This window comes from Syngnathus acus, chromosome 9 (assembly GCF_901709675.1).
Source record: "Syngnathus acus chromosome 9, fSynAcu1.2, whole genome shotgun sequence".
NCBI classification, from domain to species: Eukaryota; Metazoa; Chordata; class Actinopteri; order Syngnathiformes; family Syngnathidae; genus Syngnathus; species Syngnathus acus.
In genome coordinates, this window is record NC_051094.1 from 5055115 (window position 1) to 5078066 (window position 22952).

The window sequence follows — 22952 nt, forward strand, 5'->3', positions numbered from 1 at the left end:
ATCATTTTATGTATAACTTCTTACCAAGAAAAAAAAAAAAAAGAATACATCTGTTATATTTTGTCATTTTATTATTATGCATATAGGTGTATATGGCTGTATGTCACACATTTGTACAAAAAAAGATTGCTATTTTTGTCTGTTAAACATCGTTTAAATGTTTATATTTTAATATAGTTTAATACTTTTATTCTTTATACTGCCTTTATGCTTCTTAATTTTTGTTTTTTGGGAATTCTTTTCTTCATTCTTAGTGCACTGGAAAGGGAGAAGTTCTCCAATTTTGTTGTACAATTAAGTTGTAAAATGACAATAAAGGGCATTCTATTCTATTCTAAATATACACGCAAACATTTTTCTATTTACCGCCACTCTTGAAACGATTTTTCAGTTGTTTTAGTAAACTTTGAGACAATTTATCATGGTCTACTTTTGAACTAGGGTGCAGACTTTATATTTATACTCCTGGTGTGAATGCGAGTAAAAATGGTCGTTAATATCTGCCCTGTAATTTAATGGATGAACATTTTAGAAAAATAATACAAAAATAAATACACACTAGCTTGAATAGACAGTGCAGCAAATTTGACATGTTTACTTCAAACTGTTGCATAGGGCTACCAAAAAAGACAAAATCCACTTTGTCACAAATTAACATTTTTACAAATAAAACTAATGATGAAATAAAAAACATTAAAAATATTTTGCAGCATTTCCCTTTGTGCCTTGGAGATGCTGTACAAAAAAACCCCCACAAGTAAAAACATGATCCAAGCAAGAAGATTCTTCTCTTTTTTCAGTCTGTTTTTTTCTTGGCTAAATTGCGAGGCGAACTCTTGAGCAAGTCTCTGATGCGGAGGTACGTCCCCGTGGCTTCAGCCACCTCTGTGAATTCGGGGGTGTCCTCGAAAGGCACGATTCCCTCGGCGAAGCGGCTCCGGTGGGGAACGGCTGACACCTTGGGAGTCAGGGTCTTGGGGGGCCTGTTTGCATCTTGGGAATCTGGATCGGTGCTCTGGGGACTGTCTTCTAAGGATTTGCTTGGACCAGGACTTTGGGGACTGTCATTTTGGGATTTGCTGGGAACAGGACTTTGGGGACTGTCCTTTCGGGATTTGCTGGGAACAGGACTTTGGGGACTGTCCTTTTGGCATTTTCTGGGAACAGGACTTTGGGGACTGTCCTTATGGGATTTGCAGGGACTGGGACTCTGGGGGCTAACCTCTTGTAATTTAAGTGGAGAAGGGCTTTCAGGACTTTCATTTGGAGATTTTTGAGGACGGTCTCGTTGGGATTTAAGTGCAGAAGGACTTTGTGCGCTGTTGTTCACAGATTGGGCAAGAGGGATGTTATCGTCTGAGAATTTGATCATAGCAGGACTTGGGGTACTGCCATCTTGGATTCCGGCCAGGCTAGGTGTGCCACCTTTCTGAGGACAAACTTCTCCAGGCAATATTTGAATCTCATCCTGAGAGTCACCCACTTCTACAAGTTTTTCCATTTCCGAGTCGCCTCTTACTGGGGTGGACGTGCTGGGGGACCCCATCGCAGGGGTTCCGATCGCCGGCGTCTCTGGGTCACTACTGGTGGCCGTTTCTGCATTTTGGAGCGCCGCCCAGATCAGCCTCTGCTGTTCCTCCAGCTCCTCCAGGGTGAGCTCATCCTCCGTCCCCTCCGTGGCCTGGTCCACCACCACCCAGTGGGGCCCCTGCGCCGCTGGGGAGCCGTTGGTTGGCGTTGGGGGAGGCGTGCTTTTGGGCAAGGGCGGCGGCGTCGGGGTGTCAGGCGGTGTGCCGTGCGGAAGAGGCGGTGGCGAGCTGAAGCAAGGGGAGCCCAAGTTGCTGTGGCGGGGCGTGTGGTAAGGGGTTCCGGGATCTGGAGGGCAGGAATGTCAAACTTTTATTACGACGAACTTGCGCCATTTGCAGGAGGAAAGTAAAAGAGGCTGCATATTGCAAAAATCAGCAAATAATTTATGCCCATTTCTGCCATGAAGAAAAAATAATTATGTGGGAAAACGCAAGAGAAAGAAGGATCAGGTATTATAAATCAATAAAACGCTGACCAGATTGTTGTAAATTTTTTCAAAAAACACAGGATATGTGTTCCCTACAGTAACCCCATTAACCAGCTATCACAAATTTACCATGAATATGATTTTGGGTTTACCTGATTCAATATCCATGTCAGAATTGTTATCATGGCTGGACCGGGGCCGCTTCCCGCGTTGTTGGGACGAGTCCGACTCATGGGGCCTCTTCCTGCTCGGGCCGTCTGGCTGTTGACACGTCATTGACACAATAATGACACAAATAGAAGGTAGGCGAAGTTAAACACAATCAATGTTTCCAGCGTTTAGTGTTACCGAAGCAAAGTGGGTGGACAGGTAAGCGGCGTAGTTGTGCTTCAAGTGGTTGCTCTGCATGGGAACTGAACTGTAGCGCATGAATTCCTGCACGGAAGCACAAAAGACAAAACCTTTTCGTTTTTGCCCCTGACCTTTACATAGGTAACTGTGTCGTTAACTCACGTCTTTGACTTTATGTGGTGCGGGCACATTGAATCCAGGGAAATCCACCAGTTTGGAAACATCATAAGAGATGTTTTGTGTGCTGGTCATACAGGTGTCATTTGACACTAGACATCAAAACAACAGCGAGAGATTGTTTTTCACAAAAAAAAAAAAAAGATTCAGGGGAAGGGAAAAAAATAAAAATAAAAATGCCCACATAAACAAACGTGACCAACTCATTCATCTGCACCGCTTTCATTGTCACGTGGGTTGCTGGAGCCTACCCCAGATTGCGGGAAAATACGATACTTTGAATATTGACATCTTGGATGAAAAATTATGCAAATCCATTCTTGCTTTCAGAACATATCACGGAAACGTTTTTTTAATAAATGCCCATTACATGAATTGAAGAAACAACAAGTAGTCCTACCCTTTCCATCATAGAGCGTCAAACCCGAGTTCTCCATTTCGGCTTCCTTGAGCCAACCTGGCGGGTAGCCCAGTTGCCTCATGCGATAAATGAGCGGCGGCAAGGTGTTGCCGTCCAATCCCAGCGCGGACAAAAGCTCCTCGCTGCACACAACGACACACACATCACTTTACAAAAATGGAGCTTTACTTAAATCGCCAGCGTGTGCGACGGGCATGTCATGCCTCAAGACGCCCGGCTTGTATTTGGAGAAGCGCTCCTCCACCTCGTCTGCGTGGTAGCGCTGGTTACTGAGACCGGCCTGACTCTGGTTGAACTCTTTTCTTCTCTCGTTGATGGCTGCCATGTCTTTGGGCTGACGACACACAAGCGAGGCCACTGTACCGGCTTCTTTTTTATAAAGGCAATAAGGTTTCCGAACATGCGTTGACTCACCCTGGGGCAGTCTCTCATTTGATGCGCACTCGAGCCGCAGTTAAAGCACATAGACTTAGACCTGCCATAGACACAAATAATCAAAATTTAATAATTCGTAAATTAGTGAACTCAACGGCAGTTTTTTTTTTTAATAACAGGTTTTTCTAGACCACCTCTTTTCCTTCACGTCTATTTCTTGTCCATCTGTGCCAATAACCTGGCTGAAGACCTGCGGGTAGCTTTGCGCCACTTAAGGAAATGACAATTCATAAAGGAGACACAAGCGACAACAGAGTGAGCGTTCTAAGGCTCCAAAAGGCTCTGGGTTCAGCCGTGTCTTTAAGATACGTTGGAACTTCCCATCCGTCGGTGTGCTGAGGGTTGTCGTTAAACAGCGGCTGTCCCAATTTGTCCACACTGAAGCTGTCAAAGTACAACACGCTGCCCACCACCTGTCTCACACACATTTATGCAAAGTTATGTAATTTACATTACATACATCATTGCTATGATGGAAAAATCCACATAGCGAAAAGAAAATATCTCAAAAACCTAATGTGCTACAAAAACAAGTTAATTCTGTCCAGTGTTCTCAATAAATTGCTTGTCAAATGGGCAATGACTGCTTGCAGCTCAAAAAGGCGGGAGAGGTGAGTGGCGGTGTTTTATGTCGAGTCTTACTAGTCGAGTCCGTTTGTCGCCCCATGAAATCAAAGTTAGTGGCTGCGTGCGTACTCACATTAAAAGCTTCGGATGTTGTTCTCACGCTGGTGGAGGTCACCTTTTGTGGGTCTTCGTCCAAGGCAAATGACGATGGCTTCACGGAGGACAGGTTTTTGGGGGTCAGACGGAAAGCAGAATTATTTATATATATATATTTAATGATATATTATATCAAGACACACACACCTGAGGCTTCAGGTGTGATGATGCTGAGCGTCGATTGCGATTTTCCTCTTGATGGTGTTTCAGTATGACGCCACAGACGCTATCCTCAATTTCTTGACGACACTGCCTAGGAAAGAAAAGTCTTAGTCAGTTTTTCTGGAAAAAGGACTTTCTGGATGAAATCCCACTTTAGAGATTTAGCCCCATCTTCAAACTCCACTTTGAAAACGTTATGTTGCTTTAAAACTTACTTTGATATGGCATTGTTGGAATAAATAATCTGCGCGATGGGGCCATCGACGTCGACATCGTCTATTGTGATTCCGCTGAAGGCAAACACACATAAGCCACAACTCTTCGAAATGAAACCCCACCACTGCCGTGTCATATTGTCACCTGGGCCGCATCAGGATCGTCAGCTTTCGCCTCAACGATTTATGTGAAGAACAAGATAAGGATGACAATACTTCGAAGGTAAAAAAAGTAACATATCCCACAATCCAGTTTAAAGTAATTACTGTGCAGCATGACTTATATCGAGCACGCCAATTACGACATATATGTGTAAATATACAAATCGGTACTCAATAGTCGGGTGATAATAGTCATTCGAAGTCAGTTTTGGAGCGTTACTGCAAATTAACATTACATTCTTACCTAATGCATGTTTAGGACCATCTGTTTTGTGACAACCACTGCTACATGTAAGAGGCAAAACTTTTTGTTTATTTGTTAATCCAAGTTGTTCTTTAAAGTCTTGAATGATAAGGATTTATCAAGACAAGGTAAACAGCACCACGTCTGCGTTTATGTGAAGTTCTCTTCACAATACGAACCGACCGAAGGCGAAGTTTGTTGCTTGCAACCATAGCAACTGTGAACGGGAGGGCAGTCTCTTTGTCGATCGCTTTTGTTATGGGTGGGCGTTAAATCCCGAGTTGGAGTGATTTGGGGTGGGCATAAAGAAACCTTTCCTGACGGCTAACTAGCAGTTAGCATCGGAAATTGCTATGCGCGCGAACACCGCAAGGATATTCTCCTCCGTTAACTTTTCAATGGAGTCGTCGCGCTCGTTCAGGAGACTCCGGAGCCCCTGCGTCTTTTCATCTTCTGCCGTGTCCGCGTCGTTCTCTTCCGGGAAACGAATATGTGTGGGGGCCGGGGTGAAGTCATCCAGTTGTTCAAACAACTCCGCGTCTCCAAAATAGACTTCAGCCATTTTTTCCGTTGTAGACCCGGGTCAAGGAGAGGAAGAGCATTGGTAAAAGATAGCTCGCGTTGATTGGTCAGATATGGCACAGCCCTATCAGGTGACCTAAACGGTGGCTTGTATTGGTTTCTTTCTTTCTTTCTTTCTTTCTTTCTTTCTTTCTTTCTTTCTTTCTTTCTTTCTTTCTTTCTTTCTTTCTTTCTTTCTTTCTTTCGTCAGATTTCCAGCAGTGTAGACGCATCACGGCGTATTGCTGCCCTCTAGGGGGAGGGGGTATACCAAATCCTCGAATATATACTATATGTACCTTCGAATCACGCAAAGATTCAGCTCTGCCTTTAAAATTCACGCCAAATTTGACAGGATGTCTCCGTTCTTTTTTTTTTTTTATGGTGAGAGGCTACCCACGACCCTCGTGAGGATAAGCGCTTTGGACAATGGATGTATTTGATTACGTTCATAGCAATATAAAAATTGTTACAAAGCAATATACAACGACGAGACTCAATACAGGTTGAAGGTCGACCTTTTGACCCGTGGTGCAGGGACAACAACCTCCCGCTGAACGTCAGCAAGACCAAGGAGATTGTTGTTGACTTCCGGAAAGGTCACACCCAACACCTGCCACTGACCATCGACGGTGCTGTGGGGGAGAGAGTGACCAGCACCAAATTCCTGCGGGTGCACATCAGTGAAGACATCTCCTGGACCAGCAACACTGCATCACTAGCGATGAAAGCTCAGTGCCGCCTGTACTTCCTGCGGAAACTCAGGCGAGCAAGTGCTCCACCAGCCATCATGACCACATTCTACCGAGGCACCATTGAGAGCATCCTCTCCAGCTGTATCGCTGTGTGGAGTTAGCTGCACTGAATACAACAGGAAAGCCCTGCAGCGCATAGTGAACAAAGCTGGAAGGATTATTGGTGCTTCACTCCCCTCCCTGAAGGACATTTACACCGCCCACCTCACCTGCAAGGCGACCACAATTGTGAGTGATGTGAGTCACCCCGCTCACAATTTGTTTGATCTACTGCCCTCTGGGGAGAGGTACAGAAGCCTGCGCTCCCGCACCACCAGACTCACCAACAGCTTCATACATCAGGCTGTCAGGATCCTGAACTCTCTCCCCCCTCGGCTGCATAAGATTCCTGGCCTTTTGGACCATGATGGCTGCCTTGCACTACTCCACTTGTACTTTTGCGCTATTGTACTGCCCGTCTGCTGTATGCACAATTGCACCATTTCAACCAAGTTGCTCTTATTTATTCATTGTATGTGCCTTCTTATTTTTACTTTTTATATAGTTTACTTGAATGTTTTGTTTGTCTGTGGACCAATTGGGTCTAATGTCTTGTCTACACCGTGGGATAGTAGGAAACGCAATTTCAATCTCTTTGTATGTTTTGACATGTGACAATCATTTTTTCAAATTGTTACAAAGAGCAATTCAAAATGCACCCAAATGGCGTCATGAGGTCTGACCAATACTTGTACCTCGGGAGTAATAAATTATGATCAAATTGACCAGAGTATAAAATTCTCCTGTCCAAAAATCAGTAAACTATTAAATGAGTTAACAGGTGACACCAATTGTCTTTATTAATTTATTATTTTTTTGGTCAAATAAACATGGTAAAACAACAGATGGAATAATAATGCATGGTAAATTTAACAATAAGTAAATGAAATATAAGAAATCAATTATGGAAATGCATGGTAAATCTAAGAGAATAATAACATGGTAAATTGAACAAAATAATAATAATGCATGGTAAATCATAATATCACATGTTAAGTCAAGATGAAGAAGAATGCATGGTAAATCATAATATCACATGTTAAGTCAAGAAGAAGAATGCATGGTAACTTAAACAGAATGGTAAGTCTAACAAAAAGACTACTGCATGGTTCATCAATCATAAAAATGCATGGTAAATTGAACAAAATAATATGGTAAATCACAATATCACATGTTAAGTCAAGAAGAAGAAGAATGCATGGTAACTTAAACGGAATAATAACACATGGTAAATCTAACAAAAATACTAATGCATGGTTAATCAATCATAATATCACATGGTAAATTGAACAAAATAATATTGCATGGTAAATCATAATATCACGTTAAATCAAGAAGAAGAAGAAGAATGCATGGTAACTTAAACTGAATAATAACACTGTAAATCTAACAAAAAGACTAATGCATGGTTAATCAATCATAATAATGCATGGTAAATTTAACAAAATAATAAGAATGCATGGTAAATCATAATATCACATGTTAAGTCAAGAAGAAGAATGCATGGTAACTTAAACAGAATAATAACACATGGTAAATCTAACAAAAAGACTCATGCATGGTTAATCAATCATAACAATGCATGGTAAATCAATCAAAATGCATGGTAAACCAAGCAGAATGATCATGCAAGGTCAATTGCATTCATATGAATACTAGCAACTTGCATTGGCACTTTCCAAATCCAGCGGATAACGCGCTACGGGCATCTTACACACGTAGCCGTTTAATTCCATGCAGGACATCTTCTTCCATTTGCCAGACTGAAAGTCAAAATGAAATTGATTTTAAATCTAAACTTGTCTTCGGCGAGCGGGTTCTTCAGTCTTTTCTGCACCTACCTGGCTCAAGGCGGCCACGCAATTCTCCATCAGGCCGGTAGGTCTTCCTGGAGGAGCCCAGTTGGTGAAGGTCGGCACCTTCTGGCGGTCCGACCACACGAATCTGCCGCGATTGACCAGGTCGTTCAGTCCGGTCCACGTGTCTCCAGGGGCTGCAGAGGACAAACGGCAACAGAGCTCTCATTCGCTTTCCAGATATGGCAGATATTGAGCAGATGCGAGCGACGCTTAGCGCGCGCACGCACCAAGCTTCATGAGGTCCTGCAGCCAATCCCGCTCAGTCTCAGAGCGAAAGGACACCAGATTGGCATCGAGACCCCAGCAGGAGTGTCGAGCGCCGTACCACGACTTCTTAGTGTCAAAATGTTTGTAGCAGAAGTCCGCAAACTCCTCCCAGTCAGGTCCCGAGCATCTCGGCTCTGCGTGCAAGATGGCGTCACGTGAAGAAATGCTTTCTATTCTGGACATTCTACTCACCCATGTCAGCAAAAGTGAAGGACGGAAACGTAGCCAATTTGTCAACATATCTGCAGACAGTAAAGTGAGAATGAGCCGGGCATCTTTGAGTGGACTCGCCAGTGAAAGCGGAGCACGCACACTTTCGAGATGATTCCGTTACAGGTGGAGCCTTTGTAGGCTTTCTGTGGCAGGCTCTTCAGCAAAGTCACATCTCCTCCAATCTCAATGATGCCCGAGTGAATAGCAGCCGCACAGATGTTTGAGTCCTGCACTCAGAGAACGTCTCAGACAAAGGACAAGAACTCCGCCGGCAGGTCCTGCAGTAATTAACATACTTGTTCGTAGATCCGTGTTCCGTAGACCGCGTAGTCAGCTTGGGCGCAGCCCAGTGGGCACCGGACCCTGCGGAAGATATTCGTTGAGCGGAGGAGGCCTTTTCGGCAAGAAACGTCATACCAAGTCTGACTCACGTCATTGAACCGTCGAGGCTGAGGTCGGTGGCTGTGCTGTTGCATAAGATGTCTGTGGGTCAGAAGGGAAAATCAAAGCCCGTTTCTTGCTAGTTTCTCACTGCACTCCAAACGTCGTACTCACTGCGAGGGGTGTCGTCAGACGTGCACCCTAAGACGTCAAAGCGTAGGCCCAAAAACATTGGCAGGAGGCGGACGTACTGGGCGAACACGGGCCTGGTTACAATATACGTCCCCAAGGTAGGCTGGAAACAAAACACGCGCGTTTGCAATAAATGACAACAGCCTGGACGACGAAACAATTCGATGACCGCTCACCTGTACTGGGTGGCGATGCCAAGTCACTCCGTCAGTACTGAACAGCATCGCAAATCTGCTGGAACTTTGCAATCGGTATGTACAGCTCTGGGTCTCGACGCCTGTCACCTTGAAGTTCTGACCGAGGTTCACCTGGATCCAGCTGCCGACTGAGGGCGGAAGGCGTTCCATTGCTCAGGATACCAAACTACGACGGACGAGGTCGACGAGCTGTGATTTTTTTTTACGTACGCATTTCGGAGGGGCTCCAGCAACCACTGCCCCCCAGACGCGCTTTGTGAGGTTCGGCATTGATCGCAGAGGAAGAGGCTGAAAAAGAAGAGTCTGGGATTCTCCCGTCAGCGATGCCCAGACTATCAAGACACACTGAGGAAAGACAAAAAAAAGACAATGTGGAAGGAACGCTCGCTCATTCATTCTCATGTCTGGTCACCCGTTCCTAGCCGACGCTCTATCTGGCGATCCGTTGCATTCTTTCCTTGGCATATCATCCATCGACAAGTGTCAGGATGTGAAGCCCACCTTTCTTCTCGCAGCTGTAGACGACGTGGAGGTATTTGGAGACACCAGGGCAGGAGTCCGTATCCGTAAGGTAAATGGGGTAAATGGGGCAAATCTGATAGTTGTCACACAATCCTCTAAAGTACCGGAGAGCCCCTTCCACCCTGCAGTCATCTGCAAGTGACAACACACCACCATTTCACGCGCATTGTATTCGTACACTTACATACTGACTTCAACTTGTTACAGGACGTAGGGAATTTTAATGGTTAATGACTATTAGAAAAAGAGGAATCAAAAAAGCGCCCGGCTTAGCTCTTTTTCGTTTTCTATTTTTATTCAAAGAAAAAGTTAAATAAACATTTTCTATTGCCATCGCTCACACGTCAATGCCCACGGATATTGATATTGAGTTATATGTACAAACGAGTTACCTCCAACGCTGACGGTATGTGAAAACCTCGTGACAGAAACGGCAGGACAGGACAGCGAGCCAAAAACAACGATGCCACTGGAGGATTCTTACCGCGTGATCCGCTGCCACTCGGACAGACGTCGCTACGCTTCCGTCCATGGAAAGCCCACCGTATGCGGATGACTCTTTCATCGGGACATTCAAGGGATTTCCAATCGTCTTGGCAGAGAAGTTTCTCCTTGTAGCCTGTAAGAGCACAACCGTTGACTTCTCTCCGTCTTTTTTTACAGAGACGTTGAAGGCGACTTACCGTCATGTGGCGGCAGCTGATGTGTCTTTTCTAGAAGCGGGAAACAGAACGTCGATGTCGACACGTGATGACGGTCTACCGCGGGGCATCACATCTCACTTACCTCTTTTCTTGCAGACGTAGCCTCTCTTCTCGTCGCACTTGTCGCGCTTCCAGTCGCCGCTGCCAGTGAGCAAGGAAAGGCATTTCCCCCCTTCAGCGACACCTGGAGGGAGGGAGACAAGATCTGAGCGCTCATCCGTTCCTCCAAAGTGCAACTGACAACCGCCTCAGCCCGACCTGCACTCGAGTGGAGGTAAGAGAAGGGGGATCCGTCAGTCCACTTGTCGCCGTCACGCTTGATGGAGGCGTCGGCGCCCAACCACAGTGAGGCATCATCATTCATCCCCAGAAGCTTGGCGATACCTTTGGATCCCAAGGAGAACATGCAAGATGATTCCATAACGACTCACACTTGACTCTGCACGACAACTTGATGGTTGCGGCACAGCCGTGACAAAGCGCTAACAATACTGCAACAAAGAGTGAAAGAACAACAACAAAAAAACAAAAACAAAGCAACGCTGGCCATATCTCGGGTTTATCAGGTTTTGAGTTGGAAAGGAAGGCGTAGCAGGAAAAAAAGCTTTTTATCAAAGACAGCAAATTCATGGCCAGCCTTCCGCGTATGAAGACCGCGGACGAAGACATGACGCCTTTTTCGATTTACTTTAGCTTCTATTTCTCGTTTGCTTCATGTTGGAAAATAAGCATTGATCCACTTGTTTATGGCCAATATATTTTAATTCATGGCCCCCTACCGCGTACGAAGCGCTGCTCGAGCGAGTCGGCGATGCTGAGCAGGTTCCCTTGGCGGCCTTTGCAGTCGGCTTGCGCCTCCTGCCAGGTCTTGGTGGGCTGGGGGATCATCAGGTAGCAGAAGTCGTTGGTGGGGTCGTCCAGCCACCAACCGCATTTGTCAGTCCAGCCTGCGAGACAGACGGCGCAGGAAGGCAAAACAGCATAAGACAGCGTAGAAGACTGCGGCAGTGCGAGACACCTACCCTGTTGGCTGACTAATGGTGGCAGCTGTCGAGGCCCTCCACGCTTGGCTGCATGGTAAAGAAGGGCGAATGAGCAAGTACATGAAGGAGCGCAAGGAGGGACATTTTTGCACCTGTTTTGCAGACAAATGGCCGCTTTGTTGTGCAGGGGCTGCCGCCGATCTTCCCAACAGAATTTGGGAATGCGCAGGCCCCCGTGGTGTCATTTTGCCACTCGGCATAGTCCTGCGGACGACATGAGGGTGTTGGACTCTCAGCTTCCCAACGCCCTTCCTCCGCGCAATTGTTGTGCTCAAATTTCAACTTTCCCAATCTAGCTTGTGCAGAATGACTTTTCCAAAGTTCGTCAGCAATTTACTTACAAAAGCTGTTCCGTCACTATACTCATAGTTGTTGCTTTTCTTCTTCAGTCCCAGCCAAGAATACCAAACGCTTTGCGAGTGATCTTGAGGAAAGGAAGGACAACAACAGCTTCAGGGCAAGAAGAGCCGGAGCTAAATGACGGCAGCTTTGTGGGACCGACGACTGCGGCGGTTCGTCTTAGCGCTCACCAAACACGAATTGAGCCTCTTGCCATGAGTGGACGCTAGCCAGGTGGCCACTCTGGGCAACACAGAACTTCTCGGCATCCTCCCAATCTTTGTACAGCTTCGAGTAAAAGTAGCAATGATCGCCATACAGTAGGTTGCCATTGTCGCAGGTGGAAGCTGAGGCCACAATGGAGAACATTGAGGAGGAAACCATGACCACGTGGTTAAAGTGCTGCAACTCACTCTTCACGACAGCAAGACCACTTTTGGGGGAACACGTCCGTCCCTCCGGGCAGCCTGCAAAAAAAAAAAAAAAAAAAGACCGTTTGCGCCTTTCAACGGCAACGTGACCGCAGACGTGCAGGCTTACTCAGCGGCCGTTTGCACATGTAGGCCAACGAGGAATCACAGGAGCCAGACCTCCACATGCCGGGCTGACCCCTTCCCCCTTGGTTGACGTAGGCGCAGGACGCAACGTTGGCGCTGTCGGTAGATAAAAAAAAAAAAAAGGAACATTTTCCTATTTTTCCTTGAGTGCTCCTTCTCAAAATTGGTTCCAGAACCTTTACGCGTCTCCGCCTGACAACAGCATGCAAAGTTGTTACGTCTTACCTTTCGAGTTGATTTGAGGCCCAGTTGCGGTGTGTTGTTGTCTGGCCATCGGACCAGGTCAGGTTCTGGCTCCCGCCTTCAAAGCGACACCAGAACTCGTCGCATTTCTGGGAAGCAAAAAAAAAAACAGTCCCACTTGTCGCTGCAGAGTCCACGACTGCTTGCGCTTCCGTCTCACCTGGTTGGAGAGTCCCAGCCAGAAGCGGGTGTCCTCGCCCATGGTGCGCTTCACAAAGTCCTCCTCGGCCGAGGTGGTGATGGAGAGCAGGTCGCCGCCCTCCCAGACGCAGTGGTGCCAGGCCCCCAGCCAACCGTTGGGCTCCATCTCCTTCTTGTAGCAGCTGGAGTTGTGCTCGAGCCACCCGGGATCACACCTGCTGGCTGAGGGCACAATTTGGGGAACAGATCAGAGCACAGTCCTGTTTTAGCTCCTCAGTCCACCATTTTGAGAAAAGGAAAATTTGCAGGTCACGGTTGGCCAAAACTTGTCTTGCACATGTTCTCAGGCAAATTGGTAGATCCGGTACTCGTTAGCCCTATGGCATCAGAGACGTTTACAATTTGAAATGATCCCTAAAAAAAAAAAAAATCACCTCTCTAAAGCACGCTTGTGAAACAAACATCGCCACATGCAAGTCAACGCGAAAAACATTCAAGTACATTTGGGTACTTAATAAAATAAGAAACATTGCACAGAATTTGTGACCAATTTTGTCAGGCTACTTACCGTCAGAAGACAGCGAAAGTTCTGCCACTCCTGCAAGAGGAAAGGCAAAGACAGACGTCAGGGCAAAGACGAACGTCAGGGCAAAGACGGACGTCAGGCCAAACACGGACGTCAATGCGCAATGACGGCCAGAGGAGCATCACAACTTACTCACCTTTTTTCATCTTCTTGCAGACGTAGCTTCTCCTCTCGTCACACGTGTCGTGCTTCCAGTCGCCGCTGTCAGTGAACAAGGAAAGACACTTCCCCCCTTCAGCGTCACCTGGAGGGAGGGAGAGAAGATCTCAGCGCTCGGCCGTTCCTCCAAAGTGCAGCCGACAAGCATCAGACATGCTTTCAGACCGACCTGCACTCGAGTGGATGTAAGTGAACGGGGATCCGTCAGTCCATTGGGCGTCATCTTCCGTGGTGGAGACATTGGCGCCCAACCACAGAGTGGGCAGAAACCTGACATAACCTGTGGACCCAAGGCAAAGGTGGAACAGCATCTTCCAGAGACACGCTTTACTCACCCACTAATGGAGCCCATGTGGCACATTTTGGAACGACACCATTCATTCGTTCATTCGGTCATTCCATTCATTCCATCATTCCATTCATTCTTTCGGTCATTCATTCATTCATTCGTTTGTGATACCAATGAATGGCCGCCTACCATGTACAAAGGTCTGCTCATGGTTGTCGGTGATGCTGAGCAGGTTCCCGTGGAGGCGTTGGCAGTCGTCTTGCGCGTCCTGCCAGGTCTTGGTGGGCTGGCGGATCATCAGGTAGCAGAAGTCGTTGGTGGGGTCGTCCAGCCACCAGCCGCATTTGTCAGTCCAGCCTGCGAGACAGACGGCGCAGGAGGGCAAAACAGCATCACACAGCGTAGAAGACGGCGGCAGTGTGAGACACCTACCTTGTTGGCTGACTAATGGTGGCAGCTGTTGAGGCCCTCCTCGTTTGGCTGCATGGTAAAGGAGGGCGAGTGAGCAAGTGCATGAAGGAGCACTCGGGAGGGACATTTTTGCACCTGTTTTGCAGACAAATGGCCGCTTCGTTGTGCAGGGGCTGCCGCCGATCTTCCCAACAGAATTTGGGAATGCGCAGGCCCCCGTGGTGTCATTTTGCCACTCGGCATAGTCCTGTGGACGACATGAGGGTGTTGGACTCTCAGCTTCCCAACGCCCTTTCTCCGCGCAATTGTTGTGCACAAAATTCAACTTTCCCAACCTAGCTCGTGCAGAATAACTTTTCCAAAGTCCGTCAGCAATTTACTTACAAAAGCTGTTCCGTCACTATACTCATAGTTGTTGCTTTTCTTCTTCAGTCCCAGCCAAGAATACCAAACGCTTTCCGAGTGATCTTGAGGAAAGGAAGGACAACAACAGCTTCAGGGCAAGAAGAGCCGGAGCTAAATGACGGCAGCTTTGTGGGACCGACGACTGCGGCGGTTCGTCTTAGCGCTCACCAAACACGAATTGAGCCTCTTGCCATGAGTGGACGCTAGCCAGGTGGCCACTCTGGGCAACACAGAACTTCTCGGCATCCTCCCAATCTTTGTACAGCTTCGAGTAAAAGTAGCAATGATCGCCATACAGTAGGTTGCCATTGTCGCAGGTGGAAGCTGAGGCCACAATGGAGAACATTGAGGAGGAAACCATGACCACGTGGTTAAAGTGCTGCAACTCACTCTTCACGACAGCAAGACCACTTTTGGGGGAACACGTCCGTCCCTCCGGGCAGCCTGCAAAAAAAAAAAAAGACCGTTTGCGCCTTTCAACGGCAACGTGACCGCAGACGTGCAGGCTTACTCAGCGGCCGTTTGCACATGTAGGCCAACGAGGAATCACAGGAGCCAGACCTCCACATGCCGGGCTCACCCCTTCCCCCTTGGTTGACGTAGGCGCAGGACGCAACGTTGGCGCTGTCGGTAGATAAAAAAAAAAAAAGGAACATTTTCCTATTTTTCCTTGAGTGCTCCTTCTCAAAATTGGTTCCAGAACCTTTACGCGTCTCCGCCTGACAACAGCATGCAAAGTTGTTACGTCTTACCTTTCGAGTTGATTTGAGGCCCAGTTGCGGTGTGTTGTTGTCTGGCCATCGGACCAGGTCAGGTTCTGGCTCCCGCCTTCAAAGCGACACCAGAACTCGTCGCATTTCTGGGAAGCAAAAAAAAAAAAAAAAGAGTCCCACTTGTCGCTGCAGAGTCCACGACTGCTTGCGCTTCCGTCTCACCTGGTTGGAGAGTCCCAGCCAGAAGCGGGTATCCTCGCCCATGGTGCGCTTCACAAAGTCCTCCTCGGCCGAGGAGGTGATGGAGAGCAGGTTGCCGCCCATCCAGAAGCAGTGGTGCCAGGCCCCCAGCCAACCGTTGGGCTCCATCTCCTTCTTGTAGCAGCTGGAGTTGTGCTCGAGCCACCCGGGATCACACCTGCTGGCTGAGGGCACAATTTGGGGAACAGATCAGAGCACACTCCTGTTTTAGCTCCTCAGTCCACCATTTTGAGAAAAGGAAAATTTGCAGGTCACGGTTGGCCAAGCCGTGTCTTGCACATGTTCTCAGGCAAATTGGTAGATCCGGTACTCAACTTGTTAGGTTAGCCCTATGGCATCAGAGACGTTTACAATTTGAAATGATCCCTAAAAAAAAAAAATCACCTCTCTAAAGCACGCTTGTGAAACAAACATCGCCACATGCGAGTCAACGCGAAAAACATTCAAGTACATTTGCGTACTTAATAAAATAAGAAACATTGCACAGAATTTGTGACCAATTTTGTCAGGCTACTTACCGTCAGAAGACAGCGAAAGTTCTGCCACTCCTGCAAGAGGAAAGGCAAAGACAGACGTCAGGGCAAAGACGGACGTCAGGGCAAACACGGACGTCAATGCGCAATGACGGCCAGAGGAGCATCACAACTTACTCACCTTTTTTCATCTTCTTGCAGACGTAGCTTCTCTTCTCGTCGCACGTGTCGTGCTTCCAGTCGCCACTGTCAGTGATTAAGGAAAGACACTTCCCACCTTCGGCGTCACCTAGAGGGAGGGAGACAAGATCTCAGCGCTCCGCCGTTCTACCAAAGTGCAGCCGACAAGCATCAGACATGCTTTCAGACCGACCGGCACTCGAGTGGATGTAAGTGAACGGGGATCCGTCAATCCATTGGGCGTCATCTTCCGTGGTGGAGACATCGGCGCCCAACCACAGAGAGGGCAGAGACATGGCGTAACCTGTGGACCCAAGGCAAAGGTGGAACAGGATCTAATAATAATAATAAATTATATTTATAACGCACTTTCCATTCGGAGGAATCTCAAAGTGCTACATGGCAAGTAAAAACAAGAAAACAAAGCGTCGGACAAGTATAAAACAACTGGACGACAACTAGGATATGAGAACAGGAATTACGGAAATGCTAGAGTAAAGAGGTGAGTTTTAAGTCCGGTTTTGAAAGAGTCAGTGGATTGGGGTGCTCTTAGGTGGATCTTCCAGAGATACGCTTTACTGACCCGCTCATTGAGCCCATGAGGCGCATTTTGGAACGACACCATTCATTCGTTTGTTCGATTAATTCATTCATTCATCCATTCGTCCATTCATCCGTCCGTTCATCCATTCATGACACCAACAAATGGCCGCCTACCATGTACAAAGGTCTGCTCATGGTTGTCGGTGATGCTGAGCAGGTTCCCGTGGAGGCGTTGGCAGTTGGCTTGCGCCTCCTGCCAGGTCTTGGTGGGCTGGCGCATCATCAGGTAGCAGAAGTCGTTGGTTGGGTTGTTCAACCACCAGCCGCATGTGTCAGTCCATCCTATGAGCCAGACGGCGTAAGCTGGCGCAAGACAGCGTAAGACGGCGGCAGTGCGGGACACCTACTCGGTTGGCCGACTAGTGATGGCAGCTGTGGAAGCCCTCCGTGCTGGGCTGTAGGGGAATGGGGGGGGGGGGTTTGCAAATATGAGCAAATGCTTGATATGTGCAGAAGGAGCGCTCGGGAGGGGCGTTTGCACCTCTTTTGCAGACAAATGGCCGCTCCGTTGTGCAAGAGCTGGCACTCAACTCCCCAACAGAATTTGGGAATGCACAGTCCCCCTTGGTGTCATTTTTCCAGTTGTTGTAGTCCTGCGGACGACATGAGCATGTTGGACTCTGCTCGGCTTCCCGACGCCCTTCCTCGGCAATCGCTCACTCACGCCCAAGTTTTGCCCATTTCCCTTCCAAAACAATCCCAAATTTGAAGCCTCGAGCAGCATTTCTCCTATGTCCACTTTTATTTTTATCCTACTCAAATTTGGACTTTGCCAGCTCAGCTGTTGAAAAATGAGTTTTTCAAAGGCATTTCACTTACATAAGTTGTTCCATCACTCCACTCGTAGTCGTCGTCCTCCTTCTTGAGTCCCACGAAAACAGATTGTGAGGTCTGCGAGTGATCTTGAGGAAAAGAAGGAGAACACGAGCTTCAGGGCAAGAAGAGCTTCAGTCAAATGACGACTGCGGCGGTTCCTCTTGGTGCTCACCATACACAAATTGGGCCTCTTCCTTGGAGTGGACGCTAGCCAGGTGGCCTTCCCGGGAACGACACAACTTCTCGGCATTGTCAAAGGTTTTTTCCGTCTTCTCGTAACGATAACAATAATCGCCATAGTGGAAGGTGTTGTCCTGGCAGTCGGAGGCTGGGGCCACAAAGAAAAACATGACCATGACAAGATGGTCATCTTGCATGATGGTCAAGTGCAAATAAGTGTGCTGCAACTCACTCTTCACTACAGCAGGACCCCTTTTGGGGGAACACGTCTGTCCCTTCGGGCAGCCTGCAAAAAAAAAAAAAAAAAGACCGTTTGCGCCTTTCAACGGCAACGTGACGGCCGACGTGCAGGCTTACTCAGCGGCCGTTTGCACATGTAGGCCAATGAGGAATGACAGGAGCCAGACCTCCACTTGCCAGGCTCACCACTTCCCCCTTGGTTGACGTAGGCGCAGGACGCAACGTCGGCACTGTCGAGAGAAAAAAAAAATCAAGGAATTCTTTTCCCGTGTTTTTTTTTTTTTTTTTTCCCCAAGTGGCCGTTTTCAAAATTGGCTCCAGAACCTCCGGCTGACAACAGCATGCAAAGTTGTTACGTCTTACCTTTCGACTTGATTTAAGGCCCAGTTGGTGTATGTCGTTGTCTGATTATCGGACCAGGTCAGGTTCTGGCTCCCGCCTTCAAAGCGACACCAGACCTTGCCGCATTTCTGGGGGGAAAAAGAACAACAGTCCCAGTTGTCGCTGCAGAGTCCACTGCCGCTTCCGTCTCACCTGGTTGGAGAGTCCCAGCCAGAAGCGGGTGTCCTCGCCCATGGTGCGCTTCACAAAGTCCTCCTCGGCCGAGGAGGTGATGGAGAGCAGGTTGCCGCCCACCCAGAAGCAGTGGTGCCAGGCCCCCAGCCAAACCGTTGGGAATCATCTCCTTCTTGTAGCAGCTGGAGTCATGCTCGAGCCACCCGGGAAGACACTTGTTGGCTGAAGGCACAATTTGGGTATCAGGCGGACAGATCAGAGCACACTCCTGTTTTTGCCCTTCAGTCCACCATTTTGAGCAAAGGGCAATTTGCGGGTCACGGTTGGCCAAATCTACATTTTCTCAGGCAAATTGGAAGATCCGGGACTTGACTTGGTTAGCTTAGCCCAATGGCATCAGAGACATTTACATTTTGAACGGATTCCGGAAAATACACCTTCACGCTTGAGAAACAACCACGGCCGCATACAAAGTGCCGCTGTACAAGTTAAGACGATGCAAAAAAAACATTCAACACGTGGCTGAGTATTTCATAAAAATGAAAAAGCACACAATTTGTTGGTTGGCATGGTGTGACTCCAGGATCATTGTTTTCGACGCAGTCAAAGGCGACTTACAGTCAGGAGCCGCCGGCGTAGCCTTTACTGCAAGAGGAAAGGAAAAGAGACATCAAGGCACAGACAGACGTCAAGGGGCGACGACAGACAGTCGGTGGGGCGTTGCCTCTCACCATTTCCTCTTTTCTTGCAGACGTAACCTCTCTCGTTGTTGCACGAGTCGTACTTCCAGTCGCCGTCGCCAGTGAGGAAGGAAAGACAATTACCATCGACGGTACCTGGGGGGCGGGAGAGAAGATCTCAGTGCTCCTACATTCCTCCAAAATGCAGCAGACAACCGTCTCCGAAAAACCTGAAGTCGGGCGGACGTATTCGATCGGGGATCCGTCAGCCCACTCGCTGCCTTTGGCACTGACGGAGACATCGGCGCCCAACCACAGAGAGGATGCATTCGTCAGAGGCTTGACGTAACCTGTACCGGAATGAACGACATCGTCAAGAGGAGCCGAGTGAGGAGGACGCGTCATACGTTGAGCTCCGGTGTGATCGACTTTCTCAGCTCAAAAGGAATTGAATTATATATCAAACACCACAACATGCCAAAGTTCTCGTCATCAAGGAGCTGAGCAAATGCCAAAACACACAACACCAAAGGTAAACACAAACCGCATTCATGACAAAAACACTTTAGGACTAGAAACCTTTCCATATGCAGAACATAAAAAAGTGGGCTGTTATATAGAGACCATTTGCCTGTATTTATTTTCTGCGACTAACTACTGGAAACCCAAGGACACCAACCGGTTTGAAATACAAACATACAAATATTGAAGAGTCAAGTGTTGAAACAGGACTGGAATGTGCTTGACGAGGAAGGAGCGTGGATTTCTAACTTTCTTTCAAACATTATACCATAAAACCTGTCCTGTCAACAAATACAAAAAAGAGGCAAAGAGCCCATGGGTCACTAAAGGATTAAAAAAGGCCTGCAAGGAGAAGAACACGCTGTGTAAACAATTCATAAAATACAAGAATAAATTAACCAGCATTATGAGGACACGTAAGAAGGAACGTTATCATAAAATGTTAGATTGTAGTAAAAATAATACAAAGGGGGCAATATTACAGTGCAACGGAGCTAAAAACAAAATTATATATACATTGAAAGTGACCCATCAATACACGATGAAAGGGGTGGTAAATGGATTCAATCTTTTTTTTTTTCATAAATGTGGGACCAGCCGGCAAGAAAAATACAGGATCCAGACAGACTCGGGCAAATGGAGCGAAAGGCTTAAATATTTCTTGGTGCAGTTGGCACAAAAGTAGTAGTAGAGATTGTAAAGAGAAGTGAAAGCAAAACCTCAACTGATTACAATGAATAAGAAAAGTGAGTGGTGAAATTGCAAAAAGCGTTTCATCTGGTCAATGACATGAAAATAGCTCAAGTAAATGTGGGGATGGAGGATGTCTGTGGGGTGAAATTGTGGAATGGTCTGGAAAATGAAAATTGTGCAAACACAAAAGTATTCCAAAAAAGTGTCGAAAAACTGGTTTCTTAACATGTATGAGGGGAAAAACAGACAAAACTGACTACACACAGGCAAAAAGGAATCTGAAAGTGTATCTACTTGTGTTTTATTGATTTATGTGTTGAATTATTGGTTGAACGGATTAGGGTGGGAATCTAAACAGCTCTGCTTCCTCCTACTCGAGCATTCTTTGTTGTTGGGGTTTTTGGGTTGTTTGTTTCAGTGACTTAGATATATATGGCACTTTAAAGTGGTGTTTTATTTTCCTATTGTCACGTTTTAAATAGGTTCGAAATGAACATACAACAACAACACCACCAATATTTCAATTCATGGCCGCCTACCATATACAAAGCGCTGCTCATCATCGTCGGTGATGCTGAGCAGGTTCCCTTGGAGGCGTTGGCAGTCGGCTTGCGCCTCCTGCCAGGTCTTGATGGGCTGGCGGATCATCAGGTAGCAGAAGTCGTTGGTGGCGTCGTCCAGCCACCAGACGCATTTCTGAGTCCAGGCTGCGAGCCAGACGGCGTAAGACGGCGCAAGACAGCGGAAGACGGCGGCAGTGCGGGACACCTACCCGGCTGGCCGACTAATGGTGGCAGCTGTGGAGGCCCTCCGCGCTTGGCTGCAGAAAAAGGGGAGCGAATATGACCAAATGCTTCACGCATCCAAAAGGGGCGCTCGGGTGGGACGTTTGCACCTGTTTTGCAGACCGGTGGGAATCTGTTGTTGCAGTAAAAGTTTCTGTTCAGGTATTTGCTGGAACTCAAATAAGAACAGACACCACCGCCTTGGTGGTAAGTTTTGCCGTAGTCCTGCGGATGAGATTTTGGACAGAACTTTAGCGCGTTGCATTCGATGTGGTCATCTTCCCGCCGCATTTCCTCACTTGCAGCGTTTTCGTACCTTCTCTCATTAAAGTTTCACTTTGGTTGTTGGTTTCACTTTGTCAGTCATAGTAGTATGAACATTGCAATAAAACATTGTGCCCGCCCTGGCAACCCAAATAAATGCCTGGGAAAAACATGCACAAAGCAACTAACCCTGTCAGTCAAAGTAATATGAACATTGCAATAAAACATTGTGCCCGCCCTGGCAACCCAAATAAATGTCTGGGGAAAACGTGCACAAAGCAACTAACCCTGAAGACCTAAAGACAAACCCGAGGCACCATCCAGGATATATCATCTTAACCGCTTCCTCTCTAAAATCAGAGCGCCAATACTTTGTAAGCGGCTGCCCGATGCCTCGAGACAAGACGGATGCCTGCAACATGACTTTTCCAAAGGCCTTCAGCAATCCACTTACAGTAGCTGTTCCGTCAGTCCACCCGTAGTTGTTGCACTTCTTCTTTTCTCCCAACCAAACGAACAAGTAACTTGCGTGATCTTGATGAAAGGAAGGAGAACAAGAGCTTCAGGGCAAGAAGAGCTTCAGCCAAATGACGACTGTGGCGGTTCTTCTTGGTGCTCACCAACAAGGAATTGGGCCTCTTGCTCAGAGTGTATGCTAGCCAGGTGGCCTCGCCGGGCGACACAAAACTTCTCGCCATCCTCCCAATTTCTGTGCCTCGCGTCAAAAAGATAGCAATCATCGCCATAAAGGAAGTTGCCATCGCCGCAGTCGGAAGCTGAGGCCACAAAGAAAAACATTGAGGAGGAAACCATGACGAGATGGTTAAGTGCAAATAAGCGCGCTGCAACTCACTCTTCATTACAGCAGAAACACTATTGGAGGTACACGTCCGTCCCTCCGGGCAGCCTGCAAAAAAAAAAAAAAGACCGTTTGCGCCTTTCAACGGCAACGTGACCGCAGACGTGCAGGCTTACTCTGCGGCCGTTTGCACATGTAGGCCAACGAGGAAGCGCAGGAGCCAGACCTCCACCTCCCAGGCAAAACATAAGCTCCTTGGTTGACGTAGGCGCAGGACGCGACGTCGGCGCTGTCGGTAGATTATAAAAAGGAACATTTTCCTATTTTTCCTTGAGTGCTCGTTCTCAAAATTGGTTCCAGAACCTTTACGCGTGTCCGCCTGACAACAGCATGCGAAGATGTGACTTCTTACCTTTTAAATCGGTCTAAGGCCCAGTTGGTGTGTGTCGTTGTCTCG

At 47.6% G+C, this 22952-nt stretch overlaps 2 protein-coding genes and 1 long non-coding RNA gene across 3 annotated transcripts in view; all 3 read right to left on the reverse strand.

Annotated features, from left to right (window-relative positions):
* Positions 1 to 215: 215 nt before the first annotated feature.
* zcchc8 (zinc finger, CCHC domain containing 8) lies at positions 216 to 5494 on the reverse strand. Its single transcript, XM_037258134.1, has 14 exons — positions 5286 to 5494; positions 4647 to 4689; positions 4502 to 4576; positions 4272 to 4377; positions 4102 to 4179; positions 3711 to 3814; positions 3536 to 3601; positions 3381 to 3441; positions 3170 to 3300; positions 2946 to 3088; positions 2531 to 2637; positions 2366 to 2452; positions 2170 to 2278; positions 216 to 1875 (listed from the first exon to the last, which is right to left on the reverse strand). The coding sequence occupies exons 1-14, from the start codon at positions 5467 to 5469 to the stop codon at positions 797 to 799; spliced, it is 2373 nt and encodes a 790-aa protein (XP_037114029.1). The 5' UTR covers positions 5470 to 5494; the 3' UTR covers positions 216 to 796.
* Positions 5495 to 7326: 1832 nt separating this feature from the next.
* LOC119127438 (C-type mannose receptor 2-like) overlaps positions 7327 to 22952 on the reverse strand; it is a 36304-nt gene continuing 20678 nt past the window's right edge. The window contains exons 37-42 of the mRNA XM_037259378.1: positions 8898 to 8964; positions 8701 to 8828; positions 8581 to 8630; positions 8349 to 8522; positions 8104 to 8255; positions 7327 to 8025 (exon numbers count right to left, since the gene is read on the reverse strand). Of these exons, the coding sequence (XP_037115273.1) occupies positions 7918 to 8025; positions 8104 to 8255; positions 8349 to 8522; positions 8581 to 8630; positions 8701 to 8828; positions 8898 to 8964 (679 nt within the window). The 3' untranslated portion in view covers positions 7327 to 7917. The remainder of the gene's footprint in view (positions 8026 to 8103; positions 8256 to 8348; positions 8523 to 8580; positions 8631 to 8700; positions 8829 to 8897; positions 8965 to 22952) is intronic.
* Positions 21313 to 21567, reverse strand: LOC119126798. The gene is made up of 3 exons (XR_005098705.1): positions 21543 to 21567; positions 21420 to 21467; positions 21313 to 21354 (listed from the first exon to the last, which is right to left on the reverse strand). It is a non-coding gene; the product is annotated as an uncharacterized LOC119126798 (long non-coding RNA).

What these genes read in the sequence shown, in the direction of transcription:
- zcchc8 (XM_037258134.1), bottom strand. Translation starts at nt 5,469, where the DNA reads ATGGCTGAAGTCTATTTTGGAGACGCGGAGTTGTTTGAACAACTGGAT. An exon ending in TGAAAAGTTAACGGAGGAGA is followed by an intron (nt 4,690 to 5,285) that starts ATATCCTTGCGG and finishes CTTGTTCTTCAC; the next exon opens with ATAAATCGTTGAGGCGAAAG. An exon ending in CACCACATAAAGTCAAAGAC is followed by an intron (nt 2,453 to 2,530) that starts GTGAGTTAACGA and finishes GCTTCCGTGCAG; the next exon opens with GAATTCATGCGCTACAGTTC.